The sequence below is a fragment of the Talpa europaea genome (assembly GCF_964194135.1).
Source record: "Talpa europaea genome assembly, chromosome: 5".
NCBI lineage: Eukaryota > Metazoa > Chordata > Mammalia > Eulipotyphla > Talpidae > Talpa > Talpa europaea.
In genome coordinates this window covers 99,997,261-100,018,056 of record NC_140071.1, presented here as the reverse complement: position 1 = coordinate 100,018,056, position 20,796 = coordinate 99,997,261, and the positions used below count along the sequence as shown (strand labels likewise).

The 20,796-nt window shown below is 41.2% G+C and overlaps 1 protein-coding gene across 1 annotated transcript in view; it reads right to left on the bottom strand.

Moving 5' to 3' along the window:
• PPEF2 (protein phosphatase with EF-hand domain 2) overlaps positions 1 to 20,473 on the bottom strand; it is a gene marked incomplete at both ends in the record, with an annotated part of 50,088 nt that extends 29,615 nt beyond the window's left edge. The window contains 12 exon segments of the mRNA XM_084232978.1: positions 5,175 to 5,361; positions 8,590 to 8,634; positions 8,636 to 8,673; positions 9,758 to 9,793; positions 9,797 to 9,811; positions 9,815 to 9,921; positions 13,376 to 13,481; positions 16,414 to 16,458; positions 16,462 to 16,557; positions 17,844 to 18,029; positions 19,814 to 19,830; positions 20,419 to 20,473. Of these exon segments, the coding sequence (XP_084089104.1) occupies positions 5,175 to 5,361; positions 8,590 to 8,634; positions 8,636 to 8,673; positions 9,758 to 9,793; positions 9,797 to 9,811; positions 9,815 to 9,921; positions 13,376 to 13,481; positions 16,414 to 16,458; positions 16,462 to 16,557; positions 17,844 to 18,029; positions 19,814 to 19,830; positions 20,419 to 20,473 (933 nt within the window).
• Between the last annotated feature and the right edge of the window lie 323 nt (positions 20,474 to 20,796).

Sequence of the window (20,796 nt, the reverse complement as noted above, 5' to 3'; positions counted from 1 at the left end):
AGTCTTCATGGACTGCTCTCCGTAGTATTTCCCTATATAAGAGTGAATCCAGGGCTCTAACTCATTGTCTCGGAGTTGTTCTTTGGAAGCCTCAAAATACTTGTCTACCTTTAATCACAACAAAGTTGGGGAAGTTATTTGTGATTTTGAGCTTTCAGCACAACATATGTCAGAAGGTTACAAACACAAATTCACTAGTATAACTAGTCACCTCTCAATAACTAAGAATAAGATAAACACATGAGTCATCTGTATTTAATAAAATATCTTAACTCTTGACTGGATTGTACTTGTAGCGCTCCTTGGAAAACATAGTTTTCTTAGAGTGTTTTTCACCATGACCTTCCAGCACAGGTGGCCTAGTAGATAACATGTAGCCTTGAGATGTAGTCTACATGAACAGAGAGCAGGAAATAATATATCTCTATAAACTAGGCCTAAACTTGGCCTGTGTTGTTTTGTTGATAAATCACGTAAGAGCTAAATAGGTTTTTATTTTTTAAGATTTATTTATTTATGCATACAAGAGCTGGGATATAGGCCAGAGGTGGGGGTGGGGGTGAGAGGATTCACCAGAGACAGAGTGGGGAGCAGAAGGGGCAGACTGGCTGAAATACACTAAGGGGAACAGCGGGCCAGTCAGGAGAGGTCTGCTGCGCCATGTGGGTAGCTCCCTGGCAGGCTAGGGCTCGAATTCATGCTGCAGTGGCTACAGATTGCTTCGTAGTGCTGAGGCTTAACCCCTTGTGTCACCAGGGAGGCCCCAAGAGCTAATAGGCGTTTGTGGGCTTCTCTGGAGGGGGCTTCTCACAGCCTCTCACTGGCTGCTCACAGGGCACAAGGCAACTGCTACAAGCTCAGTTGTTCACATTTAGCCCTCTGGGGCTCCAGACACTGCCACTGTTGCTACCTGTGTATCTCTGGCTGCCTCGTGATAAATACTTGTTCTCGGCCCCACATTTTCTGACCTGTTTTCTCACCAGCCACCATCTAAAATCAGGTAAGCTTGTAACTTAGGCCCTAGACCTGGCGATGAAGGTGGGATGGCACACAGACAAGGAGGAAACCTGACAACACTCGATGATGGACATTTCTGGAATAGCGGTTGGTATAAGAAAATAAAGTCTTCCAGAACCAAAATATGTTCATCTTCTGTGCTGTGGAACAAATGATCATAAACTTAGGGGTTTAGAACACACATATCAACTCAATTTTTGTGGATCAGAATTCTGGGCATAGCTTTTCTGGGCTGGCCAGGCTGCTTCTCATCTGAAGGCTCAGCTATACCTAGAAGAATCTGCTTCCAAGCTTCTCACAGACTCTCACTGGCCACTCACGGTACAAGAGGCCACTGCCCCGGCTGGAGCCCCAACTCCACTTGTTGCAAAATTTATCTCCTTGTAGCTGTATGACAGAGTCCCTCACTTTTTGTTTTGTTTTAGTATTTTATTTTATATAATTCTAACATCATTTTTCATTTTTGCACAATGTATACATTTTCATTTTGGTTATATTCCCCATACAATTGCACCCCCCCTTATTTTGACCCTAATCCTTCCTCTCCCGCCCCCACCCCTATAGTGTGTCTCTGGTTTATAGTTGCTTGTTGATTTTGATTTTTACTTTGTATTAATTAGTCTTTTTCCTGGTCCCTTATTTAGGTTTTCTAGATTCCTGCTATGAGTGAGACCATCCAGTATTTTTCTTTTTCTTTCTGACTTATTTCGCTGAGCATGATCCCTTCTAGCTCCATCCATGTTGCTGCAAACTGCATGTGTTTATCTTTTTTGATTGCTGAGTAATATTCCATTGTGTATATGTACCACATCATCTTGATGCCCTCACTTTTTGTAGCCAATCGTTGGAAACCATCTTTAAATTCTACAGATTGCCCAAAATTCTTACCAGGTTTGTATCACTCAACATAGCTACTTATTTCACCAAGACATCAAGAATCTCCTGCTCCAGTCTACTAACATGGAATTTTATACAATGTGATATAATCACAGGAGTAACACCTTCATCCCCTTTACCATATTCTATTGGGTAGAAGCCAGTTGAAGGTCCTGTCTGCATTCATAGGGAGGGGATCACACAAAGGCGTGGATATGGGGAAATGGGGAGTCAGTGGTGTTGATAGTCACTGTATGGTGTGTTTGCCACACAAGTCAAGGGAGCAGGGGATGCAGGGATTGGTTATAGTCAAACCAAACAGATGATAGGGTCCTGGAAAAGCTGGAAAGAACAGCAGGTGGAGCCAGTGGTCATGGATCCAGTTCCTGACTGTGTCATTAACCAAATCATAGCCAATTACCTTTTTGGACCTCAATTTTCTTATGTTACAAATGAAATGAGATAGGAGAGGTAGTGTAGGGTAAATGAAGATTGCTCAGGCTTTTACACTGTTGGCCTTGTGTCTGTCATCTGCAGCCTTGAATGCAGAAGGCGCTTGGCAGCGTGGGCTCGGGGTACACATGCCCAATGGACACCTGGAGTATGGTGTGGGCATGTGGAAGGCCACACCTGAGCTGAGAGGCTGTGCCTATAAGGGTGTGGCAGAGGTCAGTGCAGGGGTGAACAGCCATGAGAGGAAGAGACTGTGAGTCTATACCAGAGAGAGCCCAGAGTAAAGATTCGTGGAGTGCTAGGAGGCCTGCCCCTCTGCCTGCTGGTGCCCGGTTGCCGCACTACAAGTGGCTTAGAAAGATCACTAAAAGCCTGGAAATGCCACTGAGGGCTCCAGGACTCTTCTTCTTCTTCTTTTTTTTTTTAAATACTGCCTCGTGTTTTTTTTTTTTTTTTAATATTTATTTATTTAATACAAGCACTGGGTACAGTCAGAAGCATGGGAGGGTGAGAGGATTCACCTGAGCCAGAGCGGGGAGCAGAGCAGGCAGAAGGACCGAAGTACACTGCTGAGGGGAGCAGCGGGCGGCAGGAGAGGTCTGCGCGCCATGTGGGACCCTCCTCCGGTGGCCGGGGAGCAGCCAGGGATCGAACCGCCGCTGCAGAGGCTGCGGGCAGCTTCACAACCCAGCGCTCAACCGCTGCGCCACTGGGGAGACCCACCAGTACTCTTCTTTACCCTCTGCCCGGATCCATAGAGAACCTAACCTGTGCTTGCGTCCACTAATAAAATAGCATGGAGCTCAGTTGTTCACATTTAGCAAAAACTAGAAATGATTGCACACAAAACTTGTAAATTCATGATAGTTTATTCTCAGTCCAGAAGAGCAAACATTAATTCAAAAGGATACCTGCACCCCATGTTTATTACAGCAGTATTTGCAATATGTAAGCTATGGAAACAACACAAATGCCCAAAAATAGATGACTGGATCAAGAAGATGTGGTATATATACACAATGGAATACTATTCAGCAATTAAAAAAGATAAACTCATGCCATTCACAGAAACATGGATAGAGTTGGAAGGGATTATGCTCAGTGAAATAAGACAAAAGGAAAAAGAAAAATATCGGATGGTTTCACTTATAGGAGGAATATAAGGGAACCAAATATGGGATCAGGAAAAAAACCCCAATAATAATAAATAAATAAAGTTAGAAGGCAACTATAAATCAGAGACATTCTGCAAGGGAGGGTGTGGTAGAGGGATCAAAACATGGTAGAGAAGAGCACAAGGGATTATGGTGATGATTCATGGGTGAATTGGTGGTGGGAATTTTATGGCAACTATACCTGAGAGGAGAAAGCATACATTGTACAAAAATAAATAAATGATGATGATGATATATATATATATATATATAAAGGAAAAAAATGAAGCTTGGCATAATTAAAAAAAATAATGTGTCAACTTGGTCACAGGACACCCAGCTGTTTGGTTAAACATTATTTCTGATTACATCTGTGAGGGTATTTCTGGATAATCCTGGAATCAGTAAATTGAGTAAAACAGACTGTCATCCAATTTGTTGAAGGGTTGAATAAAATAAAGACTAAGTAAGAAAGAATTTTATCTCTCTGCCTGACAGTCTTCAAACTGGGACACTGTATTCTCCTGCCTTTGGCGTCAAATTCAGATTGGAACTTAAACCATCAGCGCTCCTGGTTCTCAGGCCATCCAACTCAGACTGGAACCACATCATCAACTCTCCAAGTCTCCAGCTAGCTGGATGTAGTTCTTGAGATTTCTCGGTTTTATAGTCAAGAGAGCCAATTCCTTATAGTAAATCTTTTTAGAGAAAAATACAATACCCTTGACAAAATAATACTATTCCTGGAATTTCATTCTAAGAAAATGTAGAACTTAAAAAAATTTTGTAAAGCAAGGTATATATACAAAGTTTTTAACCATAGTTATTTATAATAATGAAAAACTAGAAATAATATACACATTTAACAATTGAGGAATGGCTGAATAGATTATAGTGTATCTGTTTAAAAGGAAATCATGAAGTCATACTGTAATCATGAAGACTATGTAGTAACAGAAGAGTTTATAATTAGATGTGAACATATTTTTTAAAAGCAGAACATTAAATTATATAAACACTATAGTTACAGTGCAAAAAAAATAAACAACAAATGAAATCCATGTTTGGGTTATGGTACAAACAATTTTTTATGATACTCCTTTACCAATAAAACATTTTTAAAAAATAGTAAGTCAGGAGGATTGAATTAATAGTGGTTTTTAACTGGAGTAGACTTTAGGATTTAAAATACTTATAACTAGAGACACACTATGGCAGCGGGGCGGAGGACCCGGGGAGAGGAAGGATTAGGGTCATAATAAAGGGGGGTGCAATTGTATGGGGAATATAACCAAAATGAAAATGCATACATTGTGCAAAAATGAAAAATGATGTAAGAATTATATAAAATAAAATATTAAAAAAAGAGTAAAAAAATAAATAAAATACTTATAACCATGTTCTACTTTGTGAAAATTCTAAGATGGGTATAGGGCACCTATTATGTTTTAAAGCACTCACATATACATGCCATCCCAAATAGGTGATTCTGATACATATTGAAAAGCAAATTCTCAGCATAAAGTTGCACACATTAAAGGATCAATGCCAGTGATGAGCATGACATTGTTTATGAGGCACCTCATGCAATGGAGAGCAGGCTATCCTTGTAGGCCTCTGGCCTGCTGCACACACTGTCACTAGATCTTATGACTTGAAGGGAATCTGAGGCACCGCTCTCTGAGCCAATTTCTCCATGAGGCGGAAAGCCTCCAGGAACTCATTGATGGCGATGTGGCCATCTTTACTGAAGTCAATGCTCTGAGCCAGGCCACAGATGCAGTCATCTGTGATGTCAATGTTCATATGAGGGCGAAAGAGCTTCCGGGTCTGCCCGAACTCGTCCAGGGATATGAGCCCTTACCAGAGAGAGGAAGTAATCTCCATGAGTCAGTCTAGTTTCCAGTGTTCATTTCCTCTTTAGGACATATGGTTCCTTTTCGGAATCATACAAAAACACCCAAGACCTGCTATCTAGTTTAAACTACCAAGAGTCCCACAAAACTAGTAGATCACAATTGGCTCTCAACTGGGAACAACTTTTGCTTTGTCCCTCTTGAGAATATTTGGCAATATCTGAAGACATTTTTGAATGTTACAACTAGGGTGGAAGTAGGGTGTTACTGGCATCTAGGAGATAAAGGTCAAGGATGCTGCTAAATGTCCTATAATGCACAGGCTAGACCTTAAAACAATTATTCAAACCAAAGTGTTAAGGTACCCTGAATAGTCATTCCAAGAATATATTAATTTATTCTGCTTATAAAAACAACTTTGAACCCATACACTTATGATCAATTGATTTTCTACAAGGACTCCAAGACCACTCAATGGTGAAAAATAGTTTTTCAACAGATGGTAGGGGACAACTAGAATCCACATGTGAAAGAATGAAGCTAGATTTCTACTGGCACTATAAACAAAAATTCAGTCAAAATGGATCAGACTTAACTCTAAGACCTAAATCTATAAAACTCATACAAGAAAACAGGAAGTCTTCATGACCTTGGATTACATGATGGTTCTTTAGATATGGTATCACAAGCACAAACAACAAAACAAAAAAGAAAAATTGAAATTTTTAAAATAAGAGCTTCTGTTAATCAAAAGATACTACCAAGAAACTGAAAAGACAACCCATGAAAACAAAGAAAATATTTATAAATCATTTATTTGGTGAAGCTATAGTACCCAGAACATATAAAGAAATTTCACAACTCAATAATTAAGGGACAAATAACCCCTGATAATGTGATGTCAAATGTCAATTTTTCAGGAAAAAAAAGAACAAATAACCTGATTAAAAGATAGGTAAAGGATTTGGATAGATGTTTCTCCTAAGAAGATATGCAAATTTCAATCAGCACATAAAAGATGCTCAAAATCACTAGTTATTAAAGAAATATAAATCAAAACCATAATGAGATACTCACACTCAGTAGGGTGGCTATTTTTAAGAGAAAGAAAATAATGTGCTGGTGAGAAACTTGCAGAAACTGGAAACCTCATACATTGTTGGTAAAAATATAAAATGTTATAGACACTGTGAAAAACAGGTTGGCAGTGTTTTGCCATGTGATCCAGCAATGGCACACCTAAGAATATAGTACAGAGAATTGAAAACATATGTTCACACCAAAAGTTGGAGATGAATGTTCATAGCAGCAGTATTCATAATAGCCAAAATGTGGAAACAATCCAAAATGCCTGTAAACTAGTGAATGGATAAACAAAATGTGGTATATCCACAGAATTGATAAGGATCCACTATAACAAGGAATAAAGAACTAATAAGTTACAATGTGGATGAACCTTGAAAACATTATGCTAAGTGAAAGAAGCCAGACAACAAAGGCCACACACCATATGATTCCATTTATATGAAATGTTCAGAATAGGCAAATCCATAGAGACAGCAAGCAGATTATGGCTGCGGGGGGCAGGTGGAGAAGGGACAGGGAAGGAACAGTGACTGTTACTGAACACGAGTTTCTTCTTAGGGTATGAAAATGTTCCAAAATTAGATAATGATGGTGGTTATCAAAAATACTGTGACTTCTTTACAGACACATCACCCAAAGCAGTGATAGTGAAGGCAAAGATCTGCACAGCAAAAGAGACAATAACCAAAACAAAGAGAAACCCCACCGACTGGGAGAACATTTTTGCACACAACACTAATGATAAAGGACTGATCACAAAAATCTACAAAGGACTGATGAGACTCAACAACAACAAAGAAAATAATCCAGTCAAAAAATGGGCAGAAGAGCTAAAAAGAAACTTCTCTGAAGAGGAAATGCAAATGGCCAACAGGCATATGAAAACATGTTCAACATCACTTGTAATCAGGGAAATGCAAATCAAAACTACAATGAGATACCATCTCACACCAGTGAGAATGGCACTTATTAAAAAAAACTAGCAACAACAAATGTTGGCGAGGTTGTGGAGAAAAAGGAACTCTCCTGCACTATTGGTGGGAGTGTAAACTGGTCCCACCACTATGGAGAGCTGTGTGGAGATTTCTTGACCTACTAAACATAGAGCTTCCATATGATCCAGCAATTCCACTCCTGGGTATTTACCCAAAGGACACAGAAACAGTAATTCCAAAGGGCACCTGCACCCCTATGTTTATAGCAGCACTATTTACAATAGCTAAGCTTTGGAAACAACCCAAATGCCCCAAAATAGATGACTGGATCAAGAAGATGTGGTACATATACACCGTGGAATATTACTCAGCAATCAAAAAAGATAAACACATGCAATTTGCAGTAACATGGATGGAGCTGGAAGGGATCATGCTCAGCAAAATAAGCCAGAAAGAAAAAGAAAAATATTGGATGGTCTCATTCATAGCAGGAACCTAGAAAACTTAAAAAAGGGACCAGGAAAAAGAATAACTATAAGAAAGAAAATATCAAAATCAACAAACAACTATGAACCAGAGACACTCTATGGGGGTGGGGGGCGGGGAAAAGAGGGCTTGGGGTCAAAATAAGGGGGTTGTAATTGTATGGGGAATATAAAAAATAAAATTTAAATAAAATGTGAAAAAAAATACTGTGACTACACTAAACCACTGAACTGAATATTTTAAATGAGTCAACGGGTATGTGAATTATATCTAAAAAAAAAAAAAAGATGTACTAATGTTCAGTAGTATTTTATCCACTGGGAGTAGAGTGTGAGAGTACACTTCCCTATACATTTTTGGAAACTTCTTGAACATCTACATAAAATATTTTGTAAAACTATTTTGGAAGCAAGATTGCAAAAACCTTTCTGTTCTAGGTATTCCTCATTATTTTGTGACTTTGATAGAACTGTAAAGGATACAGTGAATAATTATATCTAATAATTATTCTTCCTACAAAAAGAACCCAATTTGTCTCCTCCCCCCAATCCATCTAACAACTGCTCATATTGCTCAAGTACTGTCCTGGCTTCTGCCATTTTAAGCATTTCTATCCCATTTCTACCAAAGTGCTCGAGAAGAGAACTAAAAAATCATAGAGGAGACTAAAAGGTAGTGAAATACTTGCTATATGTCAGAAGTGATAGGATAATGGGTGCCCTTAACCCAATGATCAGGTCAATGATCCTAAAAATAGTCTCCAAGTTGGATCAATTTTGATAGTGTTTCCAGCAAATTTGACTGTATATTCTGCAAGAAAAAAATTCATTTTCCTTTTCATACCTTACCTTTAGGCTTGTCCTAATAAATAATTAATACACAATCCACCCTGACAATAAGATACTCTTGAAAAAAACCTGAAAATGTTTTTACCATCCCTTCAAACCTCCAACCCACTTACACCTACCAAATAAACAAATGGTTTAAGAAGTACCTGGCCCATGAAGAAAACGATCTTTAAATTGACCATGGTGATGGTTGCACATATCTGCCAATACACTAAGAACCACTGAACTCTACACATCAAATGGATTAATTATACGGTATGTGAATCATATTGCGATTAAGTTGTTTTTTTTAAAGTTCATAGCCCAAAGCCTCACATACATTATACATTCGACAAGTATTCTTTGAAAAAATAGTTTTTTTTAATGGGGGAAGCAGCATGGTTCAAGGAAGTCAGACATATTAATAACTAGGTTGTATGCCTTTGAAGCTCTATAATTTCAGGCAGGTTACTTATGCTCTGTGCAGCAATGTCGTCTTAGGCAGAATGCTGCAGATAATACCTATCTCTCAGGGTGGTTTTGAGGATAAACTCAGGCAACATATGTAAATCATTTACCACAAAGTCTATTTGACTTTGTGGTAATAGTGGTAATAGTCTACCACTATTACCACAGGTAATAGTGCAAAGAAATTGTTCCCTCTTTTTCGTTCCTATTCCCTTTTGGGTTCTCAATAGCTCATTGTTTCTCGTTCAAAGTTCCCTATAGGGGCCTCCCTGGTGGCACAAGGGGTTAAGTCACAGCACTATGAAGCTATCTGCAGCCACTGCAGTATGAGTTCAATCCCTGGCCAGGGAGGTGACCCATATGGGCAGCAGACCTCTCCTGTCTTGCCTACTGCTTCCCTCAGTTGTGCATTGCAGTCAATCTGCCTGTTCTGTTCCCCACTCTGTCTCTGTTGAATCCTCTCACCCCCACCCCCACCTCTGGCTTGTACTTCAGTTCTTGTATGCATAAATAAATAAATTTTCAAAAAAAAAAAAAGTTCCCCATAAGGGACTTCTTGGTGCACAATGTTGCCTAACCCACTGTTTTCACACATTTACCTCATGGCTCAGTTGTCCCTTGGCCAAGTCCTCCAGTCAGGACCTGTACTCCAGTCAGCTGTCTGCTGAGTTGCTCACCAGCTGTGGCCTCAGCATCCGCCATGGCGGGCCAAGACGCAACACAGACTCCACAGCTGCTGCCCAGTCGCTCAGGCTAATCAGCCCTGCAGGCAAGAGCTGCTTATTGACTTGTCACTTTATAGTTTCCGGCCCAACAGAACATTTTTATCCTGACATTCTTCTTACTATCTACAGGTAATAGTAAGAATGGGCACGGTCACTATATTTATATAATGGTCACAAAAGACTTGTCTAGATACCAGGGTTGCCAATTAAAATGCAGGATGCCCAGTTAAACTGGAATTTCATACAGCCCTAAAGAATAAGTATGTCACAAATACTGCATACTTATTAAATGCTTATATTAAAAAATAATTTGTTGTCTCTCTGTAATTTAAATTTAATTAGTCATTCCTTTTTTATTTGTTAATTCTGGTAAGACTACTAGAATCATGCCATATTCCTGTAAATCATAGCATAAAACATTACACATATATAGTGTTAGTTGTATGTGTATGAAAAGATATTGCCGTGAATTTATGACAACTACTGTGATTTTTTTTTGTTTTTTTAAAGATTTATTTATTTATTTATACAAGCACTGGGTACAGTCAGAAGCGTGGGAGGGTGAGAGAATTCAACAGAGCCAGAGTGGGGAGCGGAACAGGCAGAAGGACTGAAGTACACTGCTGAGGGGAGCAGCGGGCACGGCAGGAGAGGTCTGCGCGCCATGTGGGATCCTCGCTGGTGACTTAAGTGGCGCTGCAGAGGCTTCTGGCAGCTTCGCAGCCCAGCACTCAACCGCTGTGCCACTGGGGAGGCCCACTACTGTGATTTTTAATACTGCAATATCTAATGAAGATCCATTAGACACTTCACTGAGGTGAGAAAAAAATAAATCTCTAACTCAGATACTAGAATACATAACAGATAAGCACAGACTTAACTACAAAAGGCCAAATCTTTGGTCTTTTGCTGATCTTGGATATATACTAACAAACTGCCCCATCTATTGTTTTTTGCTTAGTTCTGATCTTTTTTTTTTTCTTTAAAGATTTATTTATTTATACAAGCACTGGGTACAATCAGAAACGCGGGAGGGTGAGAGAATTCACCAGAGCCAGAGTGGGGAGCAGAGCAGGCAGAAGGACCGAAGTACACTGCTGAGGGGAAGCAGCAGGCAGCAGGAGAGGTCTGCGCGCCATGTGGGACCCTCCTCCCGTGGCCGGGGAGCAGCCGGGGATCGAACCAGCGCCACAGAGGCTGCGGGCAGCTTCGCAACGCAGGGCTCAACCGCTGCACCACCAGGGAGGCCCTGCTTAGTTCTGATCTTATCAGCCTCCTCTTCACTGCATTTTTTTTCACCATCTCCAACTATATTTAGCCCAGTTCATATTCTGTTAAAAGCTGGGAATTTAAAATTTTATAAAACATAGCTGGGATAATAAGTTGAATAAAATGGAAGAAGTTATCTGGAGGTTCCTCAGTCTACTAAAAATGGAGCTACCATACGATCCGGCAATTCCACTACTAGGGATCTACCCAAAGGACACAAAAACAGTGATTCAAAAGAGCACCTGTAACCCTATGTTTATTGCAGCACTATTTACAATAGGTAAAACCTGGAAACAACCCAAATGCCCAAAAATAGATGACTGGATCAAGAAGATGTGGCATATATACACAATGGAATATTATTCAGCAATCAAAAAAGATAAACTCATGCCATTCACAGCAATGTGGATGGAACTAGAAGGAATTATGCTCAGTGAAATAAGCCAGAAGGAAAAAGAAAAACATCGGATGGTTTCACTTATAACAGGAATATAGGGGAACCAAATAAGATATCAGTATAAAAAATAATAATAACAGTATAAAACACAACAAAGCAAAAATAGACAATTATAAACCAGAGACATACTGTAGGGGAGAAGGAGGGAGAGGGATCAGAGGGAGGGAGGGAGGAGCACAGGGGAAGTGATGGTGCATAGGTGCCTTGGGGAAGGAAATTCTATGGGACTCAATATGAGGGGGTGGGGGGGTAGTAAATACTGTCTAAAATTTTTTTTAAAAATGATAAATGTTAAAATAAATAAATTTTAAAAAATGGAAGTGATAGAGGACAAGAATAGAAAAAATGGAAAGGAGGCCTCACAAGACTAAACCCTGACTCACACAAGGAGGTGGGAGTCGAGGGTAATAACATGACCATTAACCCAGCTGCAGAGGTCGTGACCCTTAGGTACCAGCACATTTATCACAAGGCAGGAGACCCAAGCAGGATCAGACTGCTAGGGGGCATGGAGCACAGGCCTGAGGGTAAAGATATGGAGATTGGGCCCACCCTGGAATCTCTCTCTGATCCCTTTTTAGTTTAGCCTGTTACCCAACATCAGCAACAAGCAGGCCACTCCACGGAGGCGTGAGCCCTCCCTAAGAGAAAAGGACTATATCCTGCAGTCTCTGTATAGGCTCGGGGCAGCACTCCCACTGCCTGCCTGTCACTATTCAGGTTTCTCTTTTCACCAACTTTCTCCTTCTGCAGGGCAGAAGCCTCCTGCCTGCCCGTGACCTGTACCATGCCGGGACTTCTCCTCACTGACCTCTCTCAGCGGAGGCAGCTCTCCTCAAGGGCGCCCGCCTGTGACCATGCAGGCCTTTCTCAGCAAAACCTGTCCCTTTCCCTTTCCCTAATAAACCTGTTCTTTAAATATGACTAACGTCTCTGTCTCGTGGAGAAACTTGCTGCGTGCCTGTGAAACAAGAGTTCTGATGAATCTGTTACAGGGCAGATCCCGCAAAACTGCCTGCTCTAAATGGGTTTTGCCATCTGCTGCATCGCATCAACACAAAAGGAACATTAAAGGAACTTTAATGCAATTAGGAAACAATACAGAAAAGACAAAGAATCTAGTTTCTAAATCAAGCACCCAAAGTTACCTGTCCCCTCAAGGGTAAAACTCCATCCAAATGGGATTGGCCCAGAGCAAGGCCCCAAAGCCTGCCACAAGTCTAAGGCATCTTCCTGTGGGGACCCACAGAAAAGGATCAGAAACAAGCAGACAAGTCTGGAGGGAAAAAAGCAAAATCAACATCAAGACAAAAACTGTCATTGTCACCTCCCCACGGGTCTCTCACCCACATCTGTGTCACCCAGTCCACGACCAAAAGGCAAGCATAGTTTCTTCATGTGTCTCTCTGCTCCATGCGCCTCCTCCAGGTCTCCTTCTGGCTCCATCCTTCTTCCTTCCTTCCTTCCTCAGTCTCCTCTGCAGGGTCTTCTCTCCCTGCCCAGCTCCACCCTCCCTTGGGTGGGGCAGGAAACCTGGAACCTCCCCCTTTCCTGGGGACCACCCTGTTACAATACCTTTCCCAGTGTGAACCCAAGGACCCCGCACTCTACAAAACCCCATCAGAAGGAGTCATCACAGGGGTTGTCTAATGTCTCATGAACAAAGGTCGTTTGTTCATTCAACCAATACTTAGTCACTAACCATTGTGAGACAAAGATTTTTTGACTAGCTTCCTTCTATGAATATGTCCCTTGACTGTTCTTACCAGTTTTCTCTGCATCGAGTCTCTCAAATTCACTGAGAAGATCTGAAGAAAGAGCAAATAACTTTTTCCGCAGAGCTCTCAGAGCTGATTCCTCTACCCTGCTAATCTTGGGACAAAAAAGGAACATTTTAAAAAAATTGGTATAGAAGGAGTCACGGGTTTGTGTTACATTTCTTCTGTCTTTTTTTCACATCTCAGTTGCCCAAGAACTCTGTTTCTGGAGAAAGAATCCTTCTCTAATTTCTCCCCACTGCTTCTCCACCTTTCCTGCTGTGTGCAATAGGATAGTCTGGGGTGCTGCTGTCCTCCCTGTGTCAGACAATGGTTAGAACAAAAGCTGTGGAGAAAGACCACTTGTGTGGCAAAGTTTTGTAATTATGTTGTATCTCAAATTCTCCATCTGCAAAATAGGGATGAAAATGTTACCTGCTTTATAGGATCATTTTGAAAATTAAATAAGTAAGTTTATGTAAAGCCCGGCACATAGAAAGCATATAGTTGAAGTTATTGGACAAGTGTCTTTGGGGTTAATTAGGTGATACTATACTTACTTTAATGCAATCAGTGAATATTTCAGAACTAGGTGCTCTTTAATTATCTTTTTTAAAATGTTATTTATAGGATCCTTCACAGTGATTCCTTTTGTAATGACTACACCAAAATTATAGAATCATGGCATTCTTAGTGCCTAAAGCCCACCCCGGAGACTCTAATTTGGTACGGATAGGGTAAGGCTCAATGGTTGATTTTATTTTTTTTTAAGTTTTTTTTTTTTATTTATTTATTTGTTTGTTTTGTTTGTTTGTTTATACATACAAGCACTGGGTACAGTCAGAAGCACGGTAGGGTGAGAGAATTCACCAGAGCCAGAGCAGGGAGCAGAGCAGGCAGAATGACGGAGGTACACTGCTGAGGGGAGCAGCGGGCAGCAGGAGAGGTCTGCGCGCCATGTGGGACCCTCCTCCGGTGGCCGGGGAGCAGCCGGAGATCGAACCGGCTGCAGAGGCTGCAGGCAGCTTCGCAACCCAGCGCTCAACCGCTGCGCCACCGGGGAGGCCCTGATTTTTTTTTTTTTTAAATCAAACTTCATTGATTCTGTTGCATGGTTGGTATGGCTATTAAGTGGTGGTTCAAATTTTTCACATAATACCTATTTTGAGTGATATTAGCCTTGATTTTATAATGAGTTGAGTATTTATCAACTGTTAAATATTCAATAACTCAACTGTGATTAAAAATAATACATTTTTGGGCCTCCCCTGGTGGCGCAGGTGGTTAAGCGTTGCTCTGTGAAGCTGTCCGCAGCCTCTGCAGCGTCAGTTCGATCCCGGCCTGCCGGCAAGCAGACCTCTTCTGCCGCCCGCTGCTCCCCTCACCAGTGCATTTCGTCAGTCTGCCTGTTCTGTTCCCTGCTCTGTCTCTGCTGGACCCTCTCACCCTCCCGCACATCTGGCCTGTACCCCAGCTCTTGTATAAATAAATGAATAAATAAATAAATAAATCTTTAAAAATAATAATAATACACTTTTGTAGCACTCATATAGGCAGATGTTAAATATTTTCACTGGATTTATCCTAACTTTGTTTGATTTCTAATTTAGTTCACCTGCTAATTAAAGACGTTTCTTCTATAGTAACAAAACATTTATTAGCATCCTCTGGGACCATCTGTCTTCTTAGTGACAGGCAGTACTACATCATCAAGTGAGTGAGTTCTGAAGTAAGACTACCCAGATCAAATCTTTCTTTCACTGCTTATTTGCTTTGAAACCATGGGCTAGATAATTTAGCCCCTGTTCCTTTAAGATTTCATCTATAAAACTGATACTAGTAATGTGATGTGTTTTATAAATTTGTTGTGAGACTATGAATATATGAATATATATATATATATACACACACACATTCTTTTTTTAAAAAAGATTTATTTATTCAAGCATACAAGAACTGGGATACAGATGAGATGTGTGGGAGGGTGAGAGGATTCACCAGAGACAGAGCAGGGAACAGAACAAGCAGACTAACTGAAACTCACTGCTGAGGAGAGCAGTGGGTGAGACAGGACTGGTCTGCTGCGCCATGTAGGTATCTCCGTGGCCAGCTAGACTGGAACCCATGCTGCAAAGGCTGTGGACAGCTTCACAGAGCTGCACTCAAACGTCTGTGCCACCAGGGAGGCCCTGCATATACATTCTTTATAATAACATTTCGTGTACAGTCAGCTGTCACCTAAGGTTAGAACTCAGAATCATCTCAGCAGATGCCACTTAAGTAATAGTAAATGCTTCTTTCCCAGGTAGAAAGGGGCATTGTAAACAAATCCGTTCACCAAATCTCCAGATTTGGTTATAGTTATGAGTAACACAAATCCTAAAACACAAATCTCAGGATGAGATAAAATAGAAGAGTGACCCAGAAAGACTTAAGGGTCTGATCCATGGGCTTTACTCAAGATGCACCCACTGAGGGGCCTCCCCTGTGGCGCAGCGGTTGAGCGCTGGGTTGCGAAGCTGCCTGCAGCCTCTGCAGCCGGTTCGATCCCCGGCTGCTCCCCGGCCACCAGAGGAGGGTCCCACATGGCGCGCAGACCTCTCCTGCCGCCCGCTGCTCCCCTCAGCAGTGTACTTCGGTCCTTCTGCCTGCTCTGCTCCCCGCTCTGGCTCTGGTGAATTCTCTCACCCTCCCGCGCTTCTGACTGTACCCAGTGCATGTATAAACCAAACAAACAAACAAATAATAAATAAATAAATAAGACATGCCTCTAGAAAATTAAAAAAAAAAAAAAGATGCACCCACTGAGAATAATTTCTGTAGGGAGTAAATGTAATACTTTTATTAATAATGGGTAGTTAGATAGGGATTTCATAATGTGGGGAGAAGGACAAGACCTCTGCTAAAATGTCTATTCTAGACCTTACCACTGACAGAACTAAATGCTAAAATCTCAGAGTTTGAATAAAAGTAGACACCTGACACTTCAAAAGCTCTAAAAACACTAGAATCCAGTTTTTCTAAAAATCATTCACTGAAAAGTCTTGCCTCTGCCACATGATTAGCATGTGGGTGGCCTTATTGACTTGATACTACACGATATGTGAGGTCAGGGCTGGCCCCAGGGTGACATAGGCACCTTTGTTACTGCCAACTTCATAATAGTTGGAGGCAGAAAAGATGGTTAACACCTAAATCAAAACAGAAGAGAAACAGACATTCAGGGTCACTGAAGAGCTCACCTGCAATCCTGAAGAAACCAACCCAATTCCAGGGGCTGCTGTTTCTCTTTGACCTCATCTATAGGGGGTTGTAGTTGTTGCTTTAAGTTATTCATGCTAATAGACATGATTTGGGACCCAAGTAATAAAAATTCTAAATTCTGACAGGAATTCACAACATGTATCCATCACATTTTTATCCCAAGTAAAAGTAGGAGTCATAGAAAGCACTTCATTTGCTCCAACTTATAGGCAAGCTGGGTGTGATCAACTGGGATGGTCATCATGGGCAAGCCAGGTAGTCAAGCTGGTGTGGGCCTCGCAGCAGTTTCTGACATAGGCAGAGCCTTCTGAGACGCTCTGGGAGAATGTTTTTATCATTCTACATTTTGAAATGCTCAATGTGTGTCTCAGAGATTTACAATGAATGTGGGAAATTAAAGATTCTCAGAAGCACTGTAATATAGAACTTGCATAGCCATGTAATCGATTATTTCTTATATTAGTTAATCTCAAGCCTTTGTTTTCCCACACAGAAACCTGTTATTCTCCTGGACAGTCAGAATTCCTGGGAAAGCACTCATCCTGGTAGCATCAGCTAAGCTGGCATTATAGGACCTGGAGAAGCCCCCAAAATTAGTGAGGGCTTTAATTCCGTTCCTGAGAAGATAAACAATCCAGAATCCCTGCCTGGTGGGCAGAGTGTATAAATCCTGTCACCTGTAGTGCTGTTTGGGACAGGTGACAATGAGCAAGGTTACAACAAATAAAGACGTGGCTGGGAAAACACTGGGCCATATTTCCTCTCATTAAATGGGACCACACCTCAAGCTGACGATAGATCTGAGGCATACAGCAGAGGAGGGGGAAGGAGACAGGTCAAAACAGGAGAAGAAAGAGTGCAAAGGACTGTGGTGACGGATCACGGGTGCGATGGTGGTGGGACTACACCTGAGGGGAGAAATCAAATACTATCTAAAAATTAACAGATCTAAGATAAAAATAAAATACATAAAAAATAAATGGGGTCACATCTCCCCTTTATTCTCCTCTGAGGGTATTGATGAGCAGTGGTCTCAGTCAAATTTTGACTTCTAAGTTGAAGAGAATATAAAGATGGAGGATAACAGACTAGTTGCTCTGAGCAAGTGGACAACAAACACAAGATAGAGCTGACAGTGAGAAGCCGGGAGACTTCACACCTGCAGCCTGGGAGCGCCGGAAGGACCACCCGAGTGCTAAGGCAGAGAACCCACCTTTCGACTGTGGCAGAATTCATAGCCTTCAGGTTTGCACTCATGTGAGCGGATCATGAATTGCAGGTTATATTTCTGCAGCAACTGTTCTGTCACATTAGGTCCAAAATAACAGCCTCCCCCACGAACGGTGTTGGCTTTGCAGCCCTCCTGAGCCATGGGGTCACTCCACAGTATATCTACCACCTGGAGAGAGACCAAGGGATGTTATTTTCTCTAAAAACTACACTGGGGTGTAGGCCAGTGGTGTGGGGTGGGGTGAGAGGATTCATCAGAGTAGGCAGCAGAACAGGTGGAGCTAATGAAGCACACTGCTGAGGGGAGCAGTGGGTGGGACAGGAGAGGTCTGCTGTGCCATGTGGGTCATCTCCCTGGCGGGGGATGGAATTCAGGCAATAGGGTGGCTGTCGGTTGCTTGATAGCGCTGAGACTTCAATCCCTGCGCCACCAGGGAGGCCCCAGATATTCATTCTTATGAATACAGGAAGAGGAAAAACAGAAGGAGGAAGAGGAAGAAGATGAAAATATTTGAATTAAGATAAATTCCCATGCAATCCATACTCAGTATAGATTTATAATTTAAACTCCTGAGGTTCCAGACTTTTTATTACTCACAAAATGAGTGTGAGTATGTGCATATCAGTTGGCAAGTACATATCCACTTTATTTATTAAAAATAAATCTTATGTGAAAGCTCAACAAGTAAAACAGACCAAAAGTGAGCTGTTCTGGAAGAAGCTCTGATCCTACCCAGGGCTCAGGCAGTGCCAATAATCCAGGCTCCTAGATATTTGTCCCCAAAGCAGGTGGATGTCCTGTGACTGGCAAAAATATCTCTCATGCAATGTATCCCCAGAGCCCCAGAGGTGGTCTTGGAAAGTACAACTGGATAATTTACAGACTAAGGTAATTTCAGGATTTTCTAGAGCATTTGTACACAAATGAAGTAAATTTTCTAGCAAAATCCAGATTCTACCTAATTGTTACTCATCAGGAAAACACTGATGGCCAGACTGACATGAGTCATTTGGAATAAATGGGTGTGTTTTGGCTGTTGACACCTGATAGTTTCTATTTTTTTTTTTTACCTGATAGTTTCTAAATGTACTTTTAAATCTTTTTTTTTAAGAGTTATTTATTTGTTTGTTTGTTTGTTTATTTATTTATACAAGCACTGGGTACAGTCAGAAGCGCTGGAGGGTGAGAGAATTCACCAGAGCCAGAGCAGGCAGAAGGACCGAAGTACACTGCTGAGGGGAGCAGCAGGCGAGACAGGAGAGAGCTGATATGCTATGTGGTCACCTCCCTGGCCAGGGATCAAACTCATGCTGCAGTGATTGCAGTTAGTTTCATAGTGCTGAGACTTAATCCCTTGGGCCACCAGGGAAGCCCCTCCCTCCCAAACCTTTAATTAGTTTGGGTGCTGTGAAGTTCAGGATAGTTTAAAATCCTCTACACCATCCCCCTTTCCAACAGCACAACCCAGCCTTCTTGGGCAACTCTTGCGCCAGCGTTGTGCAGACTAAACCCTAGGGTGCAAGTTCCAAGTACACCAGGCTGTTAAAACTGCACGTGAACAAGGCAGTCACATGGAGAGAGAGGCCAAGGGCATCAAGGCACCAGATTGACTGAAGAGCTGATTTAGAAGGGGAACCCCCCCCAGAGCATTATAGACAAACTACCTGACTGGGTCTTTTGCAAAGTATGATGAACATGATAAAATCACAAGGAGAATAAAATTCTGGGATAATTTGTTATACAGCAATAGAGAATTGCAACAAGACTTGTAGAAATGACTTACAAAATTACAAAATGAATTGAAATCAAAATGAAAAAATAGAATCTAAGAAGCAAAAGGCAAACTAGTAAATCTAACCTAGTGTAAGTTGGTGGCATAACCAGAAAAAAAGGAATTATTTCACATGACTTGAAAATTCAGTAATTTCTTTGCACATCTCTAGTGGATATACCTGAAGGGCAAAAAGTACTAAAGAAATTTAAAGAGTTTTCAGTAATGAGACTGTTTATAATATGTAAATCTTATTGCCATAAGATTTATAATATTATTGTGATTATTAATCTGAAAATATTATTTATACCTTGTAAGACAAAATAAAAATACCATATTAATGTCATTAGGGAAAATATTTTTAATAAAGAAGAGACAACATATAAGTTGTTAAGTAAAAATACTGTGCTCCTGAATATAAATTGGACATGATGGTCTGTACAGGTTATACCTCTATACCTGAAATGCTCTCTCACCTGTTCTCTCACCCTCTTTTTGCCCAACCTTATTTCATTCACTTGTGCATGCACAGTTTGTGAGAAACCCCAATGGACAACATGGACTACTTAAGTATATATGAGTTCTGAAATATAATTCACCACCCCTAAGATTATCAGTTGAGCATTCTGGTTGTCAATTCACAAGAAGGAAAAACTATATTCAAGATTCAGCCTGAGCAGAAATGGAACAGTTCTCTTCATCTACCCAGGGAAGCCCCTCCCTGTGCAATGTAGGCTTTGGGATACCCACATGATAATCTCTCTATGGGAGATTGGAAGTACATACCTTTCTCTGCATTCTGGAAAGCAAACTGATGTTGGGTTGAGATGCCACTTCCCATAGTGTCAGTGCAATATTTCTGCAAGATGAAGGTAGCAGGTGCATGGAAGAGTGAATTGCTTGCCTGGGGAAAGGTTGGGGTAATCTGCAATAGAGCAATTCAGGCAGGTAGGTAGTTCAGGTGGACCCAGCTATTTATACACTTTGTCTCCCATGTCATAACAAGGTGAGACACTAGTGTGAGAGCACCTCCCTGGCCTCCAGGCTCAGTGTGGGAGTTCTGAGAAATTCCAGGGCCCTGAAAATTCCCTCTATTGGTCACCTCCCAACTCTGTTATGTTTTCAACCTTTATGTTGGTTTTCCTATCCAATCTAGAAACTTAC